Here is a 14,641-nt window from a genome sequence, read left to right on the forward strand (position 1 = left end):
TTTTTGCAATGAAACTGCTATTGAGATATGAAGATAAATTGCCTGTCCAAATGCATGTGTTCAAGGATTTTCTTGTGTGTACAATTTGTATTAGGGCTTTTGGTTGTAATAGTAAGCTCTGTGAGCCTGGTGAGATTCTACACTGTGGGCATCCTATTTAGAGATGAGGACCTCTACAGGCACTTCCATTCCTCAATCTTTAACATTACTCAAGAGTAGCCAGTATGTGGGAAGAATATCGACCAAGTAAGATCAGGTGTAGTTCAGCAGCTAATCTAAATCCTAGTGAATGGATTAGAAGATCTTGTGCTTGATGATATTTTTGTCAAAATGGTAAGGGTTGAAGTGCAGATCATAATTTTTGTGTAACTAACCGAGATCAGATGTTTCCACTTTGGATTATCTATCTCATGCATAGATTCGAGAGGTTGATGAGATTCACTCAACTACGAGAGGCTGAGGTTTGCTTCACCTTGAAGATTACAAGCAGTGCCACCTATATTAAGGAGAATCGCTCCTCAAAATGGGAAGACCTAACACGTACCAAGAGGAGTGTCAATATATGCAAGGAGATTAAATATGGATATTAAATGGGCAATGTAGATACCACGTGAAAAAACCATCCACCAATCATGTTAACGGGCAACTAGACAAAGGGATAGAAAATAAGGTTTGAGAAATAATATATATAAGGGACGGGTATCTCATTTGCCACATATAAATGGTATCATCGTGATATTAAGGATGAGTTCAAGATATTATACTAGTTGTTAGAGACTATCATGGGCATAGGACAAACTTAGAGAATATAGTCTGCACTCTCTTCCAATTAGAAGGTTTATATCTCTATAGTCAGTAACCTTATGGGTTGGATATACAACAAGAAATGTAGACCTTATATCCAGTCAGCAGATGGTAGAGTCAAAGAAATAAATATTCACGATGGATGAAAATTGATTCATGAGTTATATTTCCTCTATGGGGTCACCTTATGAAAGGAAATATTTGAATCACAAGGATGGAAGCATATGGAATTCAGATTCAGAGAGAGTCTGGCATCATCAAGAGGTCTAAATGTCAATGAACTCAAGCTCAGTTTAGTCAACTTGTGACAATCTCGATCATAGTGATTGAGAGGGAGTTTCGTTGTTGAAGGTGAAACACTTATGAGGTAAACTTGATATAATTGATTATTATACTAATGATTTCATTTAAATGCCTTATGGGCCCTGTGTAAATCATGAGGAAGTGACAACTTCCAAATGATTATCACTTGTATTTGTTGATGTTATTGGAAAATGACAATCTTATAATAACTTAATCTTCTATCATGATAGACATCGTGTGATGGCTGTAACAAATCATGATAGATGATTTCTAGCATGGTGGATTCAGTTCCTTAAACAAACCATGACCTTCTAGATTGTGATAGACATAATGCAATGGCTGAAACCGATCACAATAGATTATGAGTGTTCCTATGGTAAGTACACATTACCTTTGAACAATTTTGAGTTATGGTGAATATCACGAGACTTGATATTCTTGATCAGACCATATCTCTAATATCATATTGAGATGATATCTAAAACTAGGTATCATGTGTTAAGTGATTCCTCATATCACATGTTAGGTGATATGTAAAACTAGGTATCATGTGTTAGGTGATATGTAAAATTAGGTATCACGTGATGGGTGATATGTAAAACTAGGTATCACGCGTTAGGTGATATGTAAAACTAGGTATTATATATTAGATGATACTTCATATCATGTGTCATATGATCATAGGAGATGTAATATGATTATACCATTTATCTTCCCTATCTAAGAGGGAGTGTTGATGTTTGTAGCATCGATCAAATGTCAAATGAGTTGGCATTCAACAAACCATGAAGTCAAATGAGTTGAAATTCTAGAAACCATTATTTACGTTGAGGTAATATGTTATTCATATTGTGTATGAATCTTGTTTATCCTCTCTAAGCTAATAGGGAGTGTTTATAATTGGTAGCTTTAGTTGGATAAACTATAGTGCAAATATATAAGATATTTTGTCATTATATTAATTACATTCTAATGAATAGACATGTCCCATGAAGAGACGTGTGTAAAGTTTCTGCAAATTCTGAACAACCAATACTGATATAATGCCTTTATTCTTTGCTGAAGATGGTCTTTAACAATACTAGACGGTATATTAAGTATTCTTCTTGTGAGGTACAATTCTGCAATAATATATTCATTTTTGATATAAATCGTATGAGGCGGTGAATGCTAAGTGAGAACACTTATTGTATTTCGTGTTTCTTTAATCCAGATTATTGCCTCTTATACATATATAGCACCCAAGAGGCATGTCCTTAGAAAGGACATGACTCTTTCAAGGTCGGCCCTACATATAAACCAATAATTATATTGCCTAGATCGGCATCTCAAGGATATACAATTAGTTAGTAAATATGCTAACTATAACTATGCAATTAGAACATTATTAAATGCGCCAAGGAAGACACCGATTAGGTTATTCATATAAGGTATTTAAGAGGCCAATTCTTTCTAAGGATCTTCATGCTTTACTAGATCTATACGATATGCAATTCAAATCAGTTATGTTACTCGAGTTATATAGAATTAATAACATGTCTATCCATACTTTATCCTATATTAGAAAGAAGGCATCCATTTGGAAAGTACATACCAAATATAATGGTAGTGCTATTACATTTGCAGCAGATCCGGGAAAACTCAACAGTTACAATCAATCATACGGAGCACATCAAAAATAGGCTTGCATATATTTAAGACCTTCGCCCCACTTTCCCAAAAGCTACTATTTAAAACAATTTTCTCTATGATCTTCCCCTGGCACTTTTAGAAAGTGTAGAATTTTCCCACTCATTGGAACAAATTATAGATCTCAAAGTTGCTTTCTCTTCAACCATTCTTTTCAAAGTGATATAACATAAAGCAATCTTGTATCACAAGGCCTCAACAACTCCCTAGATACATGTTGCTTGTATAGACTCGATGTGAGACAATGATTTCGTTTGAAATTCGCAACTGCTCTTCCTCTATGAATTGCTTCATGTATATAAGGGAATTTTGCCAAGTCATCAAGCAACAAATCCAAACAATGAGCTGCACATGGACTCCAATAAATTTGCAGGTACTTCTCTACAATCAGCTTCCCAGCTCCCACACAATTTGTTGGACTATTAGTAACCACTTGAACCACATTTGCAAGCTATACTTCAAGAATTGCTTCCTCTAATATCTAAAATATATATTCAAAATTTTTTTTTATTTAGTGTCAGTAACCTTCAAGAAGACAACCCCTTCAGGACAAGCCACTTAGATGAAGGCAACAACTCATTGGAACTCAACCCAACTAAAATAACAACTTTGTCCACACCTGAGTTCCCATCAAACTGATAATCACACCCAACTGCACTGTGGAGATGGTCAACCATAGGTACCTAGATCACTAACACCAACTCCAACCTATGCCAAAAAGTCCTGGGTGTGCAAATACTGCAAGGGGCCTAACTTGCAGCTGTCAATCCCATTTGCAGAAGATGGTGCCAACCCATCCCATAATGGATGGTATGAAATTGGAGCCAACCCACACCGATGTGAAAATAAGTCCTCTACTTGTGGGTCAAAAGAAAAATGATGAGCACTCTTCATAGTGTAATGCCGATAAAAACTCCCAATCTCTGTCAAGGGCTCATCATCATCAAACTGGGAATCAGAAGACGGCTCCAATCTCTGACTTCGAACTATTGGTTGAGCAGGATCCTGGGCAACCCTCTCAGCAAACCAACCTCAAAATCCCTGTGGGGAAGCATAGCAGATGGAGTCTCTACAATCTTTCCCACCAACCTTTGAATAGCATGAGAGCCTTGGATGAGAGTACCCTCAAACACTATATAAATCCTCCCTTACATCCGAATTGTCCAAGAGATACTCCATGAAGGACCTCTGTGTAGTAGAAATTATATGTGGAAGCATCCACTTGCTACCCTGCGAACCACAGCTAATCCCTCTGAAAATGTGGCACTGCCAATTGTCTAATACTATTAGTTGTATGAAATGAAGAAATAGATTTGCTTCCAGCAAAAGGAAGCAAATTAGCATGAGAACCCAACTCCCCCAATACTCTCATCTCATCTGTATCTATTGCACCCATATCTTGGACAGATGTGTCAACCCCATCATCACGTCCATCATCCCCAACCGTAGAAGCAAACTCACCACCAACCACAATATGCAACTGAACTGGATTTGGGGCTGGTCTGGTCAAAACATTTTCCAACTCCACAGTCACCTCATCCAATTGTGACTGTGACTCCTAAAGAGCCAACTGAGTACACTAAAGAGAGTCCACAATCACCTCAAGCTCTTGGGTGAGCTCCGACACTCTTTCTCTAACAATGTCTCAAGACAGGTCTTACCCCACTATAGAAGGTATTCCTGGTCAGCAATTAGCTGCGAGTAATTATGCTTCAAGATCCTGACAGCCTCTTGAAGCGCATGAACCTCTGCTAGAGAAAGAGTACTATCACTGTGCTCATCAAACATAGGAGCACCCCAACCAAATGTAGCTAGCATCTAACGGACATCATCATGATGCTCAAGAGTTGAAGAAATGTCACTATCACTCACTCACCTTTAGTTGACTGGTCATATGATGTCTTTGTAACCCTTGACTCCTATACAATCTCTCTATCTCACTAATTGCACTATGATAGGAAACTGAATCAGAACTGCCCACCACAAGATCACTCATACATGTGCCATCATCCTTGCACAACTCCACATTCGAGATACAACTACTAGGTACCTCAACCAACTCCTCATCCGAAGAAATGGAAGCCCTCACAATATCAATCTCCTCATATGTCTTAGCTTCCACCTCAAACGTAAGATCATGTAAACATCGATCCTGGGACTCATCAAAAACCTCCTCAGAGTCATCACCCAATATCTGATAAGGGATATCATACCCGGTGCAGCTCATACTATCATCGTATGTGTCCATACAATCTCCATCCACATCTTCCAACTTCATTGTAACACCTATATCACCAACATCATACTCAAGTGACTCCATACGTACCTCGGTCCCACCTAAGGAAGCAACTGCCTCTTGTACTAAAGCAATACTACGGTAGCTAACATATAAGTCACCAATAACAACTCCCTCCTCTGGTGAGTCTGACAAGTCAGTGACAACTACATCATCAAGTGTCTCTAAACTAATCATTGCGACTACTTTGGGAGCCTTAACTTACTGAAGCTTAGTGCTGCTATCCATCACAGGCACATCCACATGTCCATGTGAAAATAGTCCATCATCAATACTGTGGATAGGACTAGCAAGTGCCGTACTAAATGAAGGAACATCAACATCATGGATACCTGTTGAGGAAAACTCAAGCTTCCTTCCTTGCAACCTCGATGTCGGTCTTCTAAAAGCAGAAACCATATACCTCGCTGCCATCTCAACTACCGCTAGATTCGACAAGCTCTCCGCCAACCTCTATTGATGAAGCTTATGTTTTTCCATACTCTCCTACAAAGTATTCATTTTTATGCTAACTTCCTCATTACTCCATCGATCTCTAGAATTTCCAATCCTATGTTTGTCCATAACTGGAGAAATTAAAGTACTGGTCACTCTAGTAATCAGATCTGAAAATCTTCAAAGTCAGCACCAAACAAAATAAAAACTGAGCCCAATTCCTACACGCTGGCAGGAAACCGTTCTGATACCACTGTAAAAACCCTAAGTGGCTATATCTACTTAACAACTTCTTCCCACTAATTTATGAGTTCGACATTTCATCAAACACTTGGCATGAAAGCTATTATGCTGAATAGGAACAGTTAAGATATGACATTACATTGAAGTTTATGGCATGCAATTAAATACTCTTTATTGCTTGCAAACTCTAGGGCAATACCGATATGAATTTAGCCAAGAAATTTGATTAAATATGAATTTCTTAAACAGTTCCACAGTCTGATATAAATGATCACCTACAGCAGTACATAGAAAGATAACACAAGTATGATGGAGCCCTTAAATGGATAACATCTCTCAGAGGTTGGATATAACTTGCTGCCAATGCATGTAATCAAGGAACATAGACACTTCCAAGTCAAAACAAGCCTCTTTGCTCCCTAACACTGCCCTCTAAATGAATGTCATTGCCTTTAGATAGCCTACAGCTCTCTGAAAATACCAACCATGGTTCATATAATACCTGCGATCTGGTTATGATTCTCAGAACTCAGCTCCACGTGTATACCAAAGGCCCTAATAGCAAATCACTGATGATCAGTATTGGAAACTGATCTGCTCTTGCAATCCGGAACACAACTAGCAAACCGCAGGTCCTCCTTGATATGCTTAGATTGCTCACGTGAGATGATGACTAGTCTGGATTGTTTCATGTGGATGATAACTGGGACTGGACAGCTCATGTGAATGAAGCCACAAACGATACTCAGAAACCATGAACAATTGTATGCCAAGAACAGGACTTTAGAGTTGGAAATTATTCAAAATCCCAAGACCTTCCAGGCAACAATATCAGCAAGATAAATATGTCAACAACCACCCTCACAAATGCAGATTTAAACCCCCAGTCTGGGCGCTATTAATTACAGCCCTATAGGATAATTTTGCCCTTCAAATATGCACCTCAATCCTCTAAAATAATGTCCCAAAATTGCTTAATACCACAACACTGAAATATTGAATAGATGCTTGAATATGCAGATGTTTCAACAGAAAATTTGCAGTGAATAAAACATTGATGGGAACAAATATATTTGGCACCAGATTATAACAATAAAATTCAAAGATAAGAAATTTTCTTTGCAATTGTATATGAAATGTACAATCTCCAGCAAAACCAAATGCCAAGGTTTGGGAACATTAAATCAGAATTGCAATTCACCAGCAATCAGAAATTACAGTTACCAATCTCTCCCAAAATAAGAGTGCCCTCTCAGCGCTAGAAGGTACAGTAAGAGAAAACACTTAATATTTCATCAGCAGACAATTGCTCCTCAGCTACAGTGGATACAGAGAGAAAGCACTGTGATCAAACCCTCAAATCAAAATCTACAATTTAGATCTACAATACTTCAACAGTAGATTCAACGGACAACTCAAAATTCAGACCCTTATACTTCAGCAAGGGCATACAATTTAGAACTCAGGAAAAAGCCACAAAGGCACAAAAACAAATAAATAATCAAGTGTGTCTTTCCCAATGAAATGAGCTCTCATTTATAAGCTTTCATTGGCAAAAGTTTCCATAAAACTCCACTTTAGAAATCGTGGAAGTTTCTCAAAAGAACTCAACACTAGAAACTTTCCAACTTGACTTTTAAAAACATCTCTTAAAATTATTATTATAATAATAATGCAACTCAATGAATAATAAATAAATAAGAGCCCATACAATTCTTAACCTGATTAACTGCAGGTGACGACCAACTGCCAAGCCACCCACTACTTTGCCAAAACTAGCAACTACTAAAAATTAGACTTACTAAAAATAGTAAATCCACAACTGAGACCCCCAAAACACCCTATCAGCTCACGAGGGTCACTGTGGTGAACTTATTTGGCCAACTGTAGGAACCTGCTAAAAATAGGGACATTACAGCATTTTTATAATCATATTATTTGAATTATATATCTATATAATATAATATATTTTTTCTTATTTATTATGTTATAATAAGAATGTATAAAGAAGAGAAAATAATATTAGATATTTACAACAAAGATTTCATTTCTTAACAATCAAATATTATTAAAACTTCAATTTAAAACTAGTTTTTTTAAACTACATTATTTAACATATTTATTTTAAAATGTATTTTAATAGAGTTCCATTTTAAGCTATCTAATAAAATAGTTTTTGAAAAATTAATATCTAATCAACTATTTCACTTAACATTAAGAAATTAATAATATATCAATATTTTAAATTATTTCATCTATAATTTAAAAGAAAAGTTTCATTCCACAATAACCATAAACTTAATCGATTGAATGAATGAATGAAGGATTTTAATAATGTCCACAAGGCCAAAGCAGCCTCTGGGACCTGCTTGCTAACAACTAGCCTAATCCAACTATAACCCTTTGACTATTTCTTCTCTTCTTTGGTGCATTTTGATGATCAAGTTTGTGGTCTTGTCCAATTGCTTTTCTTCGAAGAGGTGGCTCATATTGTTGTTATCTAACATCTCTGAGTATCGAGATCTGATGTCACTGTATGCTAAGTATTCCATGACAAAGTGATGTTCTATTTCAATGGCTCCCATGTCACAAAATAGGTAGGTCCTATTTTCTCATTCCTCTTTTGGCTTTCTCCATTTACCTATCTCGCATATCAACTCATGAGAGCTAGTTCTAAGTTGGGCTATATAAGCATTTTGGCCTTCCACTTAATAGTTGCACCTAAATATGCTTTTTCCTTGTGGCATGTGTTGGGGTTAAATTCCTTAACATAGTAAGATTTTTTTCTCCCCATGTGCCTTGTCCACATGATGCTATGGAATCTTTCGTGAACAAACTTCTTAATTTCTTCAATACTATCCAGGCAACTATGGATGTTGACTTCCCACTTTTGCATCCATTTATTGTTTTGCTTCATCCACATTTTTCTCCTTTCTAGCTTTTCTTCAATGACTAGCTTAGGCCAACAATGACTTCCCATAACCTGGGTTTTCTGTAAGTAACATATCAGCCAGACCATTGCAACATCTTCTAAGGGAAAGGCACCCACTTCTACCAATAAGATCTCATAAGGCACCGTGGTTTTGATTTTAAATATATATCTAATCATAATGAATTATTACTTGTAAGTCTCTAATATTTTAAAATTTAAAGAATCAATTATATTACTTGAAAAATAATATATAATACTTTCAAAATATCTCATTTATACATTTACTCAATAAATTTAATAATATAAAGACTTCATTTTAAATTAATCAATAAAAATTATAATATATACATTATTACCTTACAATTAAAAAATAATATATCATTATTTTCAAAATACTTAATTTAGTAATATTAGGAATGACAAATCTTAAGGATATCTTTGATCATAAGATCTCCACCATTTTGATATCACATTTGATATCATGAGTATTGGTTTTCTAGAATGTCAAGATGCAAGATATTCACCAAATATTGTGAGTAATGGCCTCCAAAGCATCAAGTCACATGATATTCACCACTTATACTCTATGTAATGGCCTTCAGAACATCAATTTTCATAACATTCACCATGTACTCAAAAATGTTTATAAGATGTGCACACGCATTCTCATAATGCTTACCATATAAACAACCACCTTGCAAAATATAATCTATCATGATCTGCATAGACATTGTAAGATATCCATCGTGATAGAAAATTAAGTTATTGTAAGATCATCACCTTTCAATAACATCTACAAATACAAGTGATGATCATTTGGAAGACATCACTTCCTCATGATGTACACAGCAGATAGGCCCATTAACATCATTAAACCACACACAAGGACTTTCGAACTCCCTCTGAAAATCAATCCTCTAGGTTTCTTTACCTTTGAAGAAGTGTCAAACTCCCTCTAAATCGGTTATTAATCCTCCTTTTCCTAAAAATATATTCTTGGAAAAGATCAAGGCACATAGGTCTTATTAAAATCACCTTTAATAATTATTGTCAAAATAATATTAATAATACTCTAAGAACATTCTAAATTTATTTCTACACTCAATTCATGGTGAATTAATTCTATTCTAGTTGTTCTTTTATATATATATATATATATATATATATATATATATATATATATATATATATATATATATATATATATATATATATATATATATATATATAGTCACATTGATTTTTTATCATTCAAAAACATATAAGATCATAACATTTAAATGCCCAAACAATCGGATCATTCTTACCTCTATGCTTATCATGGTGTGGGCTCTATCAAAAATATTCTTTAATCACCCTTCTTATTCACTTTCTATGTGGTGACTTCCCTTTTAATTTATGATCAATTATAATCTAAGGTAGATAATAAGTCCCTTTGCACAACGGTTGGTGTCCAATCAAATAATTTTCCTTTCTATTAGATCATACTATCATATCGTCCTATCACATAAGTATTCCAATCACTACTACTTCCTCATTGCATTGTGGTTCAATTCACTTCCAATTGACTTTGTCTTCTTCTTCCCTAAACAAAATTTCTCAATCTCTTCTAATATGCCACATAATTTTAATATTATTGAGGGTCCACCTTCCTTATATTGGTCATGACTTATCTCTTTATGTAAGCACTTTAAATATTCTTTGACTCTTCCTTTTGGTATTAGCCCGTAACCATCCTTGTGATTTCTCTTTGACACATGTACCTTCCTCATGGTTGGTTAGTGGTCCTTATCCCATGCCATATCTGCCTTAATAATATAGTGGAGGCAATTAATTATTTATTTTTCACCTCACATTACCTTACTCGTATGTGGGGTCATTACAATCAATGCACATTGGTGTGAGATCCGTGACAATCCCTCATTGAGCCTATGAGGACAAGCTTGACCCCTGCACCACAATCTAAAATCAGGATCTTCATTTTTTCGAGCCCTTCATTCAAATTTATCATTACACAAGCAAATCTTCTGAACAGAGGCAACAATCATGTGTGTTCTACATCAATTGTTCTTCCTTGTATTACGCTGGTGCTCTATGTTCGATGTCCCTTAGATTCCAAAGCAAACTTGATTTATGCAACGTGGTTTGGAAGGGCTTGCGATCATAGTTTAGTTGCTTGAGTTGAGGCCAAATTGGATCTCCACTACTGATCTACTTCCAATTCGATGTCTCTGCATTGGGCATCGATTTGCGGAATTGGTCGATCATATACTATCAAGACTTTCCTCCAAGTGGATGTGTGTGCTACTATAATGGAACGTTTGGGAGCTCGATGTGACTTGTCATTGTATTTGTTGGAGGGCTTGGTACACTATGAATTAGGCCTTGGTACACTATGAATTAGGCCCACAAATCAGGCCCATGTTGATTTCTTTGAAGTAGGTAGGCAGTAGCAGATCGAGGGTTTCAACCTTTGCAGGAGTCAAGTGGCAATGGTAGCTCATGATGAGTGCAGATCAATGCAGAGGAGCTGATTTATTGTGTTGCCTATAATATCAAGTGAAAAGTATGACTAATTAACTATTCCTCTATCTTCATTGAGATCACTCCACAAGCTTTTAGCTTTATTGATCAACCTTGGGAGAGAGAACCATTTTCATTATGTGTGAAACCTCACAAGTTGGAAAGGAACCTACTCTAATATCATGTTGTTTTTCTAAAATCGCTACAATTGTATTTGCAATGCCATGCTTGGTATGTGTTTTCCAATTGGTAGCAATCACTTATTTATTTGTGATTATATCAAGAGGAGACATGTCCCTTCATGGGACATGTCTATTCATTAGGATAATAACAACAAAATCATATATAGTTATAATTATATAACATCTCATATACATAATTTATTATTTTATATATATATAAAATTAGTATCTTACACACACACACACATGTATATGTATTTGGACTTGGGTCTCATAGTTTTATATGGCTGAAGCTACCAAACATCAACACGCACAATCCTTGGTAGACAAACTGCCAAAGGAACTTCATATTTGAGATTACAAGTTCACAAAATTGAACTTGGTAAACAATTACAGTTGGGATGTCAGAAAGATGCCCAGGATGTAGGTTCTACTTTGTCTTGGTATAATGATGAACTCTGGGAAAGGAAGAATCAGCTCAAGTTTGAGAATACTCGTTTTCACAAGATCATTCGTCAGCACTCTTCACAATCTGTCTTCACCACATCTCATTTTGAAAAAGTGAACAAGAGAGATGAAGCAGTTAAGGGTTGGTTAAAGCTAATCAACACTAAAGGAGTTCAGGTCATAAGGGATGCACACAAAGTCCTTTGATGCATTAGAGGTATTGTCTCTAAGCTCAAAGATGCACACTCTTTCTTGAACCAAGAACTGAAAACCTTGGACAAAATCGAGTGTGTGGAATAAAATGCCAGAGACGGACTTGGATGCTATAAGAAAATATGAAATCATCCCATCTCCAAATACGTTTCATGAGTAACAAGGACTTATGGTCAACAAAGGCCAAGTAATAGAGGGGTTGGTAAGTTGTTACAGATGTGCAAGAAGCCCTCGGAAGCTGCAATATTATCAAAGCACATATTGTCGACAAACTTAATTAGTTGGGATGCAAGATGTTTACTGGGGATAACAATCTAACTATCGAGGAGACCATAACCTCATATTTGACCAACAAAATCAACACATAATTTGAAGCAAATGATGTTGGTGTTCAACAATAAATTTTCAGTGAATCACCTATGGCAATTCATCAAAGATAATCAAGAGGCTAAATGCAACGCACATTTATCAAAGTGAATTCAGCAGCTCAGAATACAGGAGCTCCCGATCCTACAACCATCCACAATTGCAGTAACAAGTACAAATCCCTTGCTGATAATCTACAGGATTGACTCGTTCAAATTCAGCGTTTTCAACAATTTTCTTTAGTTAGTTTTCAACTTTCTGCTTGTAGTTCAGAAGACATGTTGCGTGTAATTGATTTGCATGTAATCGAATTATACGTACTTTCAACAATGTCATTAAATAAGCCTTCTTCCCTTTTGACTTAGTCAAGGTAGTTGAGTTTCCCCCACCTTTTTCTCCTCTTTTCTCTCTCCTTTGCCTATATAAAGGAGTGTCTTCATTGTAAATACGATCTTTTTATATGCAAGAAAACTCTTGTGGAATCGGTACAAGTATAATTGTGATTTATTTGTACAAATTTCCAAGAGAACTAAATAGAAGAAGCAATATGTTTCAAAGATGTGTCTAGGAACGTTTGTGGTGGTGTAAATTGTAAGTTGTGTCTGCAATTTGTATTGCTTTCTTAAATTCATACAAACTTGTTTATATTCAGAGCCTCCTAGAATTAGTTACTTTAAGTCTGTATGCTGGGTTAACTTAGAGATTTACAATTCAAAAATCATTGTTTATGGAAGTCTATGTGCTCCATTTGTGGTAGTGAAATTAGAGTTTGAAATTATCTGCTTGTGGAAGTTTGTATGCTCCATTTGTAGAAACTCATCTTTGAAGGATTGTGTAGGAGTTTGTGAGCTCCTTATTTGTCCTTATAGCTTAGAAATTAGACATAGATCTAAGCCAGTACACTTACAATCAATCTGTGAGTTGATTTGAGTTTATTGGTATCACTGTTCCAATTTTAGATAACAGTGTAGTTAGAGTTTCATTGTCCCCGTTACCCGTTTAATGAGTATCTGGATTCTTTCCTCAAAGAAAAGGAGAGAATATTGGTAATATCCCTTTTTATATTCTCTTAACTTCTCACTTACCTTGAATTGACCCAAGTAACAATAATGAGGAGGAACCTTCCCTTTAAGTTAGGAGAGACAGACTTAGTCTCACACATTGTGGCTGGAACTACTGTTTTGTAACGGAAGCTCTATAACTATCAGTTACAAAAAATCCACCCAACAGAATGGTCAAATTCTTTTCTCTACTATTAGAAAGGGTAAATAGGAGGTAAACTGCCAATTCCTCCTTTGGGTGGCGATTATGAAATGGGTTCATTGGCATCATCAATAACTAGAACATTCGCTGGCTCTAGGCCCACCCATTTGACTAACCATCAACTCAGTTTTCACAATCATGCAATTAGTCTCGTGATCATTCTATTTAATCTATTCTCAATTCATTGAGTTAACTATCTAATCAATTATGTCATGCAGCCACTTAACCATCAATTAGTCTCAATCTCCTAACCAAACAAGCTTAGTCATCTATTCAATCAATGTCAATTATCTATCTAATCAACCCAAGCCTCATTGAAGTCCGTAATTCTATATAATAAGGCTGAATTCTCATAATTCAACAGTTACACAAGTTTATGATTCCCATTCAATATTGCCTCTAGGGATTGTTAAATTGTCAATAATCATGTTCAATTAACTAATCAAGCAATGGTCAAACTCATGGTGGGCACAAATTAACAAGAATCTACATTGAAAAATCCATCGCAAACAACAAGAATAAGACACAACCTATATGAAACACAAACTAGAGGAGAAAAAAATATTTTGGAAAAATATTTAGCCATAGAAATAACATTTCGTTAAAAAAATAGAAATACTGAAAGAATGGAACATTAGAATTTGCACACGGTGTTCAAGGAACCTCTCAAACATGTCATGATTCTCTCACACAAAAAATTGTTCATCATAGATGAAGAAATTCTTACAAGTAATATGTCAATGCAATAGCAAATTTTGTGAAAAGAAAAACAGAAAATGAATACAAACCTTTACCACTCCAACAAAGTTCAAGAGGTCAATATCAAGTTGAACCCCTTCAATTGGTTTCCCCAAGTTAATCAGCTTCCTTGTCCTAGTATATTTACTTCCCTGACTCATTAACTTCACCTTCAAAAGTTGGAGAAAACAAATCATATTAGAACAC

General features: G+C 35.6%; 1 protein-coding gene across 1 annotated transcript in view; it reads right to left on the reverse strand.

The window, feature by feature from the left end:
• Positions 1–14,641, reverse strand: part of LOC149566065 (uncharacterized) — a 159,074-nt gene that overhangs the window by 95,417 nt on the left and 49,016 nt on the right. Inside the window, exon 3 of the mRNA XM_089819499.1 lies at positions 14,485–14,604. Within this exon, the coding sequence (XP_089675625.1) occupies positions 14,485–14,595 (111 nt within the window). The 5' untranslated portion in view covers positions 14,596–14,604. The remainder of the gene's footprint in view (positions 1–14,484; positions 14,605–14,641) is intronic.

This window comes from Cupressus sempervirens, chromosome 3 (genome assembly GCF_028749045.1).
Source record: "Cupressus sempervirens isolate cs-2001-9-10 chromosome 3, ASM2874904v1, whole genome shotgun sequence".
Classification (NCBI taxonomy): Eukaryota; Viridiplantae; Streptophyta; class Pinopsida; order Cupressales; family Cupressaceae; genus Cupressus; species Cupressus sempervirens.